Genomic DNA, 12257 nt, shown 5'->3' on the forward strand with positions numbered 1-12257 from the left:
TTGCAATAATACTGTTTCTTTAGACTCTTTAAGATACACATGTGAGGAACTGAACCACTGGTCCCAAATTGTCCATTGGAGGGGTTTTCACAAGGTTCTGTCTGTGAAGCCATTCAACATTTAAAAGATTCTTTATTTTTTTTAACCAATCCTTGACTCAAAGGGTCAAATTAGAAAGCCCATAAATTACTAAAAGAGAGAAAAAAATCAACTTCTCAAAAGAACGGTCTCTGTTTCGATTGTTTTTTTTTTAATTTTTCCAAATTCATATGAAAAAAAATCACTCCTGCCTTATCAAATAACTGAATTTCACAGAAGAAACAGATTGGACAGACTTGAGACACAAAAGCTGCTTACTGTATTCGGGAGCACAGATGAGGTACACAGACATAACCATTTCCAGTACAACTGATGACTGCAAGCTCTGTGGAGCACAGCATTCCTGAATTTCCATGTTACTGTGCTACCAGAGCTGTTACCAACCAGGCTGCAGCAAGGCAACGAAAATGGCTCAAAATGCAACTTGGGATAAATTGCCAAAAACTGCAGTTTTTTTTACGCCTTTTAATTTGTGGGAAATAATGACTCAAAGCTTCCCCGGAGCTGCCAATGCCCTCAGTAAATTCACTGAACTGTGCGTGTTGAATACACACACATGACACACCTCTCGAAGGAGAGAAGTGAAAGGGAGGCATTTGGCAGATTTTCCATTGTACAATTAATTCAGTAATCTTCAGGGGGTGGCTTTGCGCTCCTTTGTCACTGTTCCCGATGTATTAACCGCCAGACTTGTGTGAATATTTTCGGCATCTGTGTACTCCAGGCAGTTAGGTCACTCCATTTTTGCTTCTGAATATTTTTTTTTCTTTTTAGTTTTGGCGAGGCGCGGGGGTGTACAGTGAGGTGGATCGTCACAGTCTATGTCCTATGTTCACTTCATTAGAGTTTAAATGGTCTGTTGGGAGATAGCAACTGCCTTTCACATCACACCACCTGGATTTCCCATTACACAGTTAACTCGCAGTTACTCATATGACCACATCCCTCCACACTTCACACTTCAAGTCACACTCTCGTACAGTACAAGCATCTTTCCACATGCTTTCTTTCCTCGTACATAAAACACAAACAAACACACACCGTATTACATAAACCATTCTCAATCATTCACAAGTGCAGATGTGCACATGGCATAAACACAGCATGTGGTCATAACTTTTTTGGCTTGAATGTCCACTTGGCGTACAGTTGCTGCTATTAATCATCCAGTCATCGCCCATTCACACGCACAAATTCTTTTACTCGCCTCTGTATACACATACATGCAAACAGCAAGCTTTTTCTTTTTTTGTGGCCAATCTGGGCCATGAGACCCACCAGTTTGCATTTTATCTAAGCGGTTATGTTTTTTGCATCCATCCATTCCATTATAGGCTGAGCTTTGCTCTTTCCAACTCGCAGGTGATCATAGAAAACACATTAAACGGACACATCACAGGGCAGGCCCCGTAGCCAGCGACTGTTACGAGTCCTTCATGTGAGACTGACTCCTCGCCTTTCTTTTTCCACTCCGGGAGCCTCTGCGGCTCCGCACTCACAGGTTAAGCTTCAGAAGTTAGTCTTCACAAAGTGGCAGAACAGACTACGGGCTGGCTCCTGGTCAAACAGTTACCGGAGGGTACTTCTGGTCACTGGTGACACTGGACCCTCCGACTGGAGGAGGGCAGGGGGACTGGATGGGTCTGTATCCTCCCTGGGTAGGGTCGAGGAAGGCTTGAGCAGGGGTGACGGGGTGCGCGTAGCCAATGTATTGCGGGTGCAGGAACTGCCCCTGGTGAGGCATGATTTGTGTCGCCTGCTGACAGTTGAGAACAGAGAAGTTGGTGGGCATGTTGACGAAGACACTGGCATCTGGGGGCAGACAGCAGGAGGCCTGGGCCCGCATCAGAGGAGGGGGCGCCGGGCGGGGGGCCGCCGGGGGAGCAGAGGAGCTGGAGGAAGTGGCCGTGCTGGACTGGCGGGACGACGAGCCTCTGGACGTGCCCACGCTGGCCATCATCGGAATTGTTTCCAGGAGGCGCCCGCCGCCGGCTCCACCTCCCGTCGCGGCTGCCGACGACAGCTCCTGTTTGGGTCGAAGGCAGCGGCAGCAGCACATGGCAACCACAGATCCGACCAGGATGAAGGCCACGAAAACGGAGCCCACAATCAGGAAAGGCACGTAGATGGGAACTGGGAAGAAGAGCAAGAGAACACGTTCACTTTAAAGAAGAACTCAGAAGCAGATGTTCGCTCAGCTGCTGCTACAGAAACGCTCTCAGCCACATTTCATGCTTTTTAGTGCAGGTTAAAACTACCACATGTGAGATTTGGTAAGATGCAAAAACAACAAAAAAAAAAAAAACTGTTGGGGCGAGGGTAAAAGAGTGAAAGGTACTCTGGGACTGGGACCCTGGAGGGCCTTAGACTCTCATTAGCAGTTATTAACTTTGTTTTGATCTGTTTTAATCCCCAGCACCCTGCTGTGTCAGCAGCCTCCACGACCCTGCACACTTTTGTCTCCGTGTGTCTGAGTCACTTTCTTTGTCCATCTTTTTGCGCGCATGCCTGCGTTTGTCTGTCACTGTGTGTGTACCAAATAGTGCGAATGTTATGTCATAAATTGTGCAAACAGCATCTCTTTTGGGAACAAACGACAGACATGTATGAGGTAAATTATTTCGGGACGGGTCGAGGACAAAGGGCACAATTAGTTAAGCAAGTAGCACTTCTAGTCGCATTAATTCTGCAGGAAACTAATTCTAGTCTTAATTGGAACATGACTGCATGTGTTTGTGTGTTTACATGAGTGAAACTCTTGAGCGAGGCGACCTCCAGGTATTTGCGTCCCTCCTCTATGAACTGAAGAAGCCTCTCGGATGAGGAGTGAAATTACTTCAAGTGAAGAAATTCAAGTCCAGTTGCCGAGACGAAGATTTCGACAAAAAGGCCCTCTATCCTTTTCTTTTCTTAAACTAGCCCCTTGAAAAAACTTGTGCTCAGTGTGAACCGTGGTACTTGGAACCCACTTGAAGGATATTATAGTTGAATAGTTTACTGTAGCTGAATGGGAGGTTATTCAACCTTTTAATCCAGAAGAGACGTTTTTTTTCTCAATGACCTTTTCCGTCCTTATATTTGAAACAACAAATCACACTCGCGACGCAACGCTCCCCGAGCCAGAGCGTCATTTATCAGCCATGGACCGAATCTCACAGGAATGAGCCGCACCTTTTCGTTTAAGAGGATCCGAGGTACAAGCTGGATCATTACAAGTTCATCAAGTCGAATACATCTCATTCGAAGAACGCGGATTAAAAGCAGCGGGAGCGAAAAGTGATGTTTTTCTCGATCCTGCTCGGCTACGGCCGCTCACACGAACACCTTCGCAAACACAACAGCGTCCATGTTTCATTACAAGTGATTAGTTGTTATTTTATGGTTCCCACAGGGTGTAGTAATTTTCCTTTTAATGTACCCACGGGTTATGAGGTGTAACTGTAGGCCGGAGAAGGAAAGCTGGCAGCTGGCTCCAGTTTCCTTTTGTCTTCTCGACTCTTTGAAATCTACAGCCTTGAGAAACTTTTCAAAATGTTCATCAAAAGCAGCGGGGTATTAAAAGAGATTACTGCATGAAACCTGCTAAGATCCGGGGTCAGAGCTTACCCGGGCAAAGACAGGGTGACATGAAACAAAATGGGACCCTGACCCATTTCCTTTTGACAAGAAGAGTTGTCAGTTTCAGTGGCCAACGTCCCTGACGGCGACCCACCCCGTAATAAACAGGTTTTAACAAGAGCTCCCTCCATAAGTCTGTTATGACAACATTTCACTCGCAGGAATAGAAAAAAATGTCTCCGGGAGTCTTTCCCCGCCCCCCTTTTCCTGCACTTATATGGATTACACCTTAAAATTTCTGTTTCCACTCCCTTTCTTTCTGCATGGCTGATGAGGATTTCAAAAAGCCCTCCTCCTGTCTCATCTATCACACGGTCACTGGTAACCTCCCTCCATCCCATGAGAGACAGTGGCGAGAACAACAAAATACCGCATCGGCGTTCAGTTGATGGAGCACTGTACTTGCATTTTACCTTTTAAAATAGTAGTATTTGCACCTAAAGGTGTTATAACAAGCACACTGAAGAACTGAAAATAATCCTTTCCTCTGACTCTGATGTCAAAGGTTGGACCATTATTCCCTTTCACTCTCTCGCACATAAAAATAAAACTGTTTTAAACCATAAAAACACAAATAAACCATAAAAACCCCCCATCCCCTTATTTCATCTGTGTCCCTGTATCCAGCGAAAATCCCTCAATAACAGCTTCCTTTTGACACATTGTAATTACCCCAAATCACACTCGGGCTCCAAACCCCTGTGGAAACTATAAGCTTTACAGAAACACATCAAATGCATTGTTTTATATTAGATCATTTGAATAAATGAACCCTTTTTTTTCAGTGAAAATATGTTTTAATTATCACAGGAAATGTATTGGACAAAGGGATTTTTCGGTCTAAATTAAAGGACTATAGATTAACCTTTTTTCAAAAAAATTTAAAAAATCCAGTAAATGCATTGTTTTATGTTAGATCATTAGGATAAATTAACCCTTTTTTTCAGTGAAAATATGTTTTAATCATCACAGGAAATGTATTGAACCGAGGGGTTTTTCAGTCTAAATTAAAGGACTAAAGATTAACCTTTTTAAAAAAAAAAAAAAAATCCAGTAAATCATTTTAGAAACGGGCATGCAAGAGGGAAAGTTAATGGATATGTGGATTAATGTATTTTTTTTCTGTTAAATAAACTAAAATGTCTGGGACTGTAACAAGTCATGGATTTTTAAAACCTGCTAGATAACCAATTGACCACTTTCATCCATCCATCCATCTTCTACTGCTTATACTGCACTCGGGGTCGTGGGGGATGCTGGAGCCTATCCCAGCTGTCATCGGTCGAGAAGCAGGGTACACTAGTTGCAAGTCAATTGCTGGGCCATTTGCAAAGACAGACAACATTCACTCACTCATTTGCAATTTTTCCCCAATTTTTTTTTTTTCCAATTAACCTGCTGCACGTTTTTGGAATGTGGGAGGATAGCGGAGAACCCCGAGGAAACGCAGACACGGGGGAGAACATGCAAACTCCACACAGAAAGGTCCCCTCGTCGGACTCCAAATTGGGTTAACTGTGAGGCTGAAACGAGAACCACTGACCAATTTCAAATTAATGATATTGGATGTTTTGGTTTTGGAATCTGAAAAAAAAGAAAAAGATTAAAAATCCTGGAACAGAGTCAGCTCAGAAGCACAGACACAGTGCTTGAATAAATAGCCCTCCTCCACCGCAATGCCTACAAATTAAATCCAGTCGGAAAAATACATCCTGTACACAAATTCAGAACCTGGCTGCTTGTATTTCAAAAATGCGTGGTGCGTGTTTTCTGGAGAGCTGCGTTTGCTGCCTGCAAACCCTCCCATTGTTCCCTGTCACTCCTCCACACCTGTTGCTGCTGTTGAGTTCTAGCAGCCCGGCTGCAGAACCAACAACAGCCCCCCAACCTCTCTCTCTCATAAGCTCTTGTTTTGGGCACAGTCTCTCTGGCTGGCTGGCTCTCCCACGGGGGCATTCTCCTGTTTCTAAATACCATATGTTTCTTTATGTTTCAGCAGATTAATTATTTCCTGCCTCCAATTCATTGAAATCACAGTGTGTATCTTTGCCAGGGGTGATTAATAACCCATACACACATGAAAAATGACTGAAATGCACTGATAGAACTGGGTCTGGTATGAACAAACACATCTTAGAGACAAGAGAGGAGGTTGGGGGAAGAAAAAAAAAACCTGATTTTCTCATAAGTTATTCTGGCTGGAGGCCACCGGGTGAAATGTATACACTTCTTCCTGCGTTGATAAAGCATGGTAGTCTCAACAAATGACAGATTAGGAGACGTAAATCCAAGCGAGGGCACAATATCATCCAGGCAAAATGGGATTTGAAGTTGTACTGATAATTCCTTTCTGTTTCCCCGCTCACATGTCCAGATGTTAATGTAAAAAATTTTATTTGTAGAGGAGAGTTCCATTGCAGTATTGAATGGAGACCATGTGTGTGTGTGTGTGTGTGTGTCTGTCTGTGTGCGTGTGTCTGTGTGTGTGTGTGTGTGTGTGTGTGTGTGTGTGTGTGATTTGGACGATATTATTAACAAAAAGTGCAACTTTATTTTCTCTCAGTCTGAGGATGAATCCCTAGAAAGCTCAAAGACCGGCTGCAGAAGGGGTGCTTGACCCCATCCTGTTGGCAGATGATACCAAACACTATTATTAACTGGTATTAATGGACACCATCCGAGTTCCGGTCATGTCCAAACAGGATCCCCCTGAAAGGGAGGGTGGAAAGGAGCTGCGTGGTCCGGGATGGGATGTATCCCACCCGATAAGAGAAAAAAAAACACAGGTATTTATAAAGTAGTTTGCCATTTGTGAGCGCACTTAACTGTTTGTGCAGGACTCTGCTGTCTCCTGTGCAGCTGTCGTTGCCAACAGGCTGCAGACGGAGGTCACTGCGCACACTGGCATTGCAGTGTGGACATGTGTGTGTGTGTGTGTGTGTGTGTGCGTGTGTGTGTGTGCGTGTGTGTGTGTGTGTGTCCTATTCATTTCAGCGGCGGGTTGTGTCTTTCTTACCCGCGCCGGAGTCCTTGTTGTCCTTGCCGTCGGCCCCGGGCTCCTGGGCCCGCCGGTCGTTCTCGCAGCTTCCCTGGTCCAGCCGCGCGTCCGCGCTGGCGCAGCAGTAGCGCAGCTCGCACTTCCCGCAGCAGATGATAGCGTCCTCCGCGTCGATCTTCTCTGGACACTGGAAGCCTTCTTTCCAGGAGCCCTGGGCGTCCTGCCAGCCGTGGCAGAATTCCCCGCTGGCTTCCACGTCGATGACGACCAGGAGGAGAGTCACGATCGCGGTGACGGACGAGGGGGAGCCTCCTCCCCGCATCCTGGTGCGGGTGGCCGGGGCTGGACGCCGGCGCACCGAATGAGACCGGAGGAGGGAGGGCTTTGGAGGGGGGGGGTCACTCACCTCTTTGATCCCGGGCTAGGGGAGCGACGCGGGGCTGCGGCAGCAGGGCAAAGCCAGCCGCAAGGGCAAAGTGAGGGGGCGATAAACCGATTAATAGCTGTCATTTGCTGGAGAACTCCTGTGCGTAATAAGTCTCCAAAACGTCTCCGGCGCTCGGAGACTGTCCACAAGTTTCACCCAAATCACAAGAAACATAAACTCAGGTTAGATTCCAGATGGGAGCCTCCAGGGCCGCTTCTTTAATTCCTGAATTATTTTTTTTTCCCTTTTCCTTCCTGTTCGAGTCTCCTCCTCACTTTTCAGATGGGTCCAGAAAATCCAGCCCGATTCTGGAGCGTACGGCCGGGGTTACCGCCGAGTCCTCGGTCCGCCGCGGCGCGCAAAACACACTCCTCAGGCTCCGCTGGCGCGCCGTGCATTTTTGTTTCGAGCCGTCAAAAGTCGCTGGGGTTGGTGCGTCTGCGTTGGATAAAGGATTGAACCAAAGCGCGCAGTTTGTCCCTCACCGCGTAAGAGAGAGGGAGGGAGGGAGAGAGAAAAGAGAGAGAGCGAGAAAAGAGAGAGAGAAGTGGGCGGACGGAAAGTCGGATGCAAATCCACCACAAGTCTTTTTCTGCAGTGATATTTGCACCTTTCAAAGTACAAAAAAGAAAAAAAAAATCCTCTGCAACTACTTATCTCAGATTTACTGACTCATAAATAAATCTAAAGCTGGATATGTATAAAGAAAAAAAAACGAATAAGTGTCAAAAACTGTAAATTTCCATCTACATATTCGAAAGTGAATTCTTTATCTTTTTATTTTGATGACAATAATCGTATTTTTCGGGCGAAAAGTACCTGGTTTTGGTCGTTCTCATTGGGGATTCCAACTCAGACGAGATTTCCGTCTCAACACTGCCATCTAGTGGACAAACGGTTGCATCTCAACTCAAATTTTTATAGTTGCATTGTTGTGTCTCGGGGATTCTAAGATCCACCGTGGGACACATTTGCATTACTACTGAGGTCTTTGGGTTTATTACTGCAAAAGTCATTATATTGGAAAATACGTTTTAATAAATAAGTTGAAGGACAGAACTGACTCATTCACTCAAGTGCCATTTTCTGCCAAATCTGCGGTATTTTCATGGAAATCTACTTCATGGCCTTAAAGTCTTTGACACATTTCTTTTGTTTATCAAGATTTATATCCATAGTTGACATGTTAATGTCTTAAGAGTTAGTTCTGAACACTTCTGGACTTTCTAACAACTTGACATACTGAAAACCATCAACCATTATGGAAGTTTTAACCTCTGTCTGGCCCTGATTTTCTGCATGCACTGCATTACCAGTATTGATTTCCTGTGTCTTCCCTGATAGCGTCAACCATTATCTCATTTAATCACCACTAAATGGCAAGCAAGGAGCCGTCCAGCTTTTCTAACATATATTATTTAGTGTCATATATGGACGTGCGTCACATTTCTCCTCATGGACTGTGGAACCAATGAGGAACGTCTGGACTTTCAGTAATGTTGTGTTTGGTAATGGGTTTATTTTTGGCTGATGTCTTACTTACTACCACTATCAAACGTTCAGCACAGGGAAGAAGCATATATTTCTTATTGTAATCCATGTGGATTGCATTAATTTGACGCTGCCAGATATATTGTAAATTATACACATCTTTCTTGAATCTCAAACTTTTTTCACCTTACTTCTATGCTGCATGTTGTCTGAGCATGCAAATAATAACCATATAATGCTTCCAGGGATGTTTTTATGTGTGGTTATTCTGCATTTCTGCCCTTCCCCCCTTCTGTACACAACCAATAACATAAGACTCCATCAACCTTGACATCAGTTTTATTTTGGAAACTCACTTTCTTTTTTTTGTTTCTTTTTTCCAGGGAAATTGTTACGCGTACTCTTCCATATTTCTCTCATCTTTGTTGGCCCGGTGAATCGAGTCACAATGGTTGTAAATCTCTTGTGCGTGCAGCGCGTGCAATATTAATTTCATACACTTTCATGCACATTTGTCCCGTGCTGCCGAGCACAGATGACCTTGTGATGCTTGGAATATTGACAGGGTTTTTTCCCCCACTACTCCTTTAGTAATTTCTTTCTTTTTTGTGAAAAGGCACTGATTTTTTTTTAAATCTCATCTACTCCTTCACTTCCATTTGGATATGAGGTGAAGTTTGTTTGATCCCTGTGTTCACGCGAAACGGATACTGTCTAAAACATCATGAGCTGAGCTTCTTCAGCTAAAAAAAAGTTCATGCAGACAGTCGTAATCCAGCAGCACATTGAGTCACAACATTTTTTTGTATGTGTTTGAAAACTGCTGATTAGCCGAGATCTCCGGTTTCTGATCTGTTTCCTTTGCATATTGGTTAGTCCTGCCATAACCCTGGTTTGGAAAGTTCCAGTAGTTGTCAGTGCGGACAGTGACCCTTGACCTCTCTAAGGACCAGACCAACCCTGGTCTGCTGGGAGGCTTCATGAATGAACAGTCAGGGAGTTTAATCAAATGGAATTTAATGTTCATGACTAATATGCTAGAAATTGTCAATTACTTCAATTACAATTACTTCCACAACCTCACTACCCCACCCATTCTTGTGTCATGTCCTAACTTTGTTTTTCTTATCCTTATTGGTCCCAGCCACACACATCCTTCCTATTTTTGTTTATTTATTTTATTCTCGTCATTGCTATTGTCACTACATATATATTGTCGTTTAATTCTGGTTGTGTATTTTTCACCCTAACTATTCCTTTATGTTGTCCATTGTTATCCCTGATGTTGTTGCTGCTGTCTATTTATTCATTATTCATTCTTGCTATCATCTGTCTTCTGTCTCTCTATTCATATTTATATTTATATTTATTTTACATTTTAATTTTTTGACATTATAATTGCTACGCTGCTGTGACAAAGAAATTTCCCTTATGGGAATCAACATAGTTTATCTTATCTTATCTTATCTTATCTTATCTTATCTTATCTTATCTTATCTTATCTTATCTTATCTTATCTTATCTTATCTTACTTTAGCCATGTCTCTCTGAATGCTTCAAAATGAGTCTCATGCAAGAGGAAGTAGTTATATAGATTATTAAATGCAAGGATAAAGTTTTAGTTTCCTGTATATTATTTACCTGTTTGTGTACTACATGGAATTCACCAGGGGCTGAATTAGGTTACATGATTATGTAACTGGCGGCAACAAGGCTTGTTAGTGTATTGTGTTTCAAGTTTGCATGACTCTCACACTATAAACCTTGATAAAAAAATTTAAAAACTTAACACATTTAAATAGTTGGTTGTTGTCTTTTTTAAACTTAGCCATCATTGTTTCAGGATCTGCCCCAGAGTGATTGAAATTTGTTTAAAAAGGCTTTGCTGTTGTTTGCATTTTCTACCACTGGGAGGCGCATACATTTACACATGATATAAGGTATTGACTGTTCAAAATGTAAGGTCCTGAAATGAGAAGTCAAGGGCAAAACTACTTTATAAAAGTGCCTCAAAGCGAATTTTATTTGCACAGAGCAAAAATATGTAGCTTTTTTTTTTTCATTTTGTTCCTCTTTCATTCAGAGTGTAAATATTTCACAGATGAAAAAACCATGTTGGTTTCTTAACCGGCTAGTCTGTTTTGTTTTCTTTTTTTGTTGTTATGCCAGCATGTAATGGCGAAATCATAGGGATAATTTTATACTGTGAAATCTTATGCATTTATAGTTTCAGTATGATCTTGGGGTACAAAAGTAGTTGTCACCTTGCTCTTTATTGCCAGTTAAAAACTCGGCTCGATGGTTTCCTCTTCAAAATGATATGTTATACACAAATACAAGGTCAACCAACAAAAAAACAATATTTCACACCAATAGTAAAAGAAATACAGAGGCATAAAACGCAATGGTTTACTGCAAATACACTACGAGGATATTGATACGTGTATGATTTGTTATGAAAGGCTTTTATCATCAGAAGATCATTTGTTCAGGACAGTATTACATGCAGTCGTTTTCTCATTTTGATTCAAGTCTATGAATTCTGACAATTTGCATTTAATTTTCCTTCATAAAATGTTTAGTATTTGGTCATATGTTGGTGCTTCAAAGATTTTGAGCTCATCTGTTGGTAGATTTTTAATCTAGGTTCTGTCTATCATGGGTTTGAATACGGTGAACAGTGAGGTTACTCACCTGTCAATGCTCTTTGTTCATCAGTTGCATTCATTTCTCAAGAGCGTAATGCTTCTGTCTTGAAATACATGTACTCCCAGGTTTATATATACACTCTTTAAAATACATCGTCAACAAGATTCTTCCAAAAACGAATACCCAGGGACTGATCTACAGTAAATACCATCCAAGATACTCCTGTGGCCTTGGCGGAGTGGGTTTAAAAATGACACCCAGTGAAGGGCAGACATACTTTGAGTGTGTGCGCTCAGGCTACAGAACATAGCAGCTGCGGAGTAAATCCTCAGAATTATAACCGTGGTTACGTATTGACTCGCTCATGGAAGTGTGTCTTTTTTATACCAGTGTGATGCACTTGATGGAAAAGAATTCATTGCATGGTGCTGCCAAAGTATGCGCTCCATTATACACTTCAGTCAGGAGGAGGTCACATGCATTCATTTGAAATGTTTTAGTTTGGGATATCAAATGTCTTTCCGAGACATCTGGAGGCTTCATTGCCTCCAGTGCTACCCTTTGAGAATTATATCACATGCTTAATGGAACATAGTTAACAAAATATATGTCATCAAGCTAATGAAATAAAAGCAAATGAAAATTCAAACTACTTGTACTAACATGAAATTAAGTTATTAAAAATAATTAAAAAAAAAAACTGTATTGTAGCAATTTGTTCAGACAGGCAAGTATGTTTTGTGCATTTTGAAATAATGAGTTAGAATGGGTCCAAAGAGAGCACTTCTTTCATGTACACTGGGAGGGGGAGGGACTTTATGAGCGACTTCACCCATTGGCCCGCCCTCCGCTTTCTTCAGCCAATTGGGTCAAAGTTGATCCCCTAATGGGAACGCCCACTCCTGCATCAAAATAATATCAGCTCGCCTGACGTCTTAAAGTTGTGGGAAAGCTCCAGCCAATCACATGCGGCGA

General features: G+C 42.7%; 2 protein-coding genes across 3 annotated transcripts in view; one reads left to right on the forward strand and one right to left on the reverse strand.

The window, feature by feature from the left end:
* Positions 1–335: 335 nt before the first annotated feature.
* shisa2b (shisa family member 2b) lies at positions 336–11374 on the reverse strand. Of its 2 annotated transcripts, none has more exons than XM_086151326.1 (4): positions 11328–11374; positions 7962–8025; positions 6734–7622; positions 336–2232 (listed from the first exon to the last, which is right to left on the reverse strand). In XM_086151326.1, the coding sequence occupies exons 3-4, from the start codon at positions 7035–7037 to the stop codon at positions 1661–1663; spliced, it is 876 nt and encodes a 291-aa protein (XP_086007452.1). In that variant the 5' UTR covers positions 7038–7622; positions 7962–8025; positions 11328–11374; the 3' UTR covers positions 336–1660. The 2 variants fall into 2 exon arrangements, with proteins under 2 accessions (XP_086007452.1, XP_086007453.1); XM_086151327.1 differs by having other exon boundaries at positions 6734–7580; positions 11328–11346.
* Positions 11375–12225: 851 nt separating this feature from the next.
* The window catches only part of LOC147232063 (alanine aminotransferase 2-like), a 12793-nt gene continuing 12761 nt past the window's right edge, over positions 12226–12257 (forward strand). The window contains exon 1 of the mRNA XM_086151330.1: positions 12226–12257. This exon is cut by the window's right edge and continues 315 nt beyond it. The gene's annotated coding sequence lies outside the window, so the exon portion shown is untranslated.

Source organism: Fistularia commersonii, chromosome 8 (assembly GCF_037954325.1).
Source record: "Fistularia commersonii isolate RoL2024-O1a breed Wild chromosome 8, RoL_Fcom_v1.0, whole genome shotgun sequence".
In the NCBI taxonomy this organism is placed as follows: domain Eukaryota; kingdom Metazoa; phylum Chordata; class Actinopteri; order Syngnathiformes; family Fistulariidae; genus Fistularia; species Fistularia commersonii.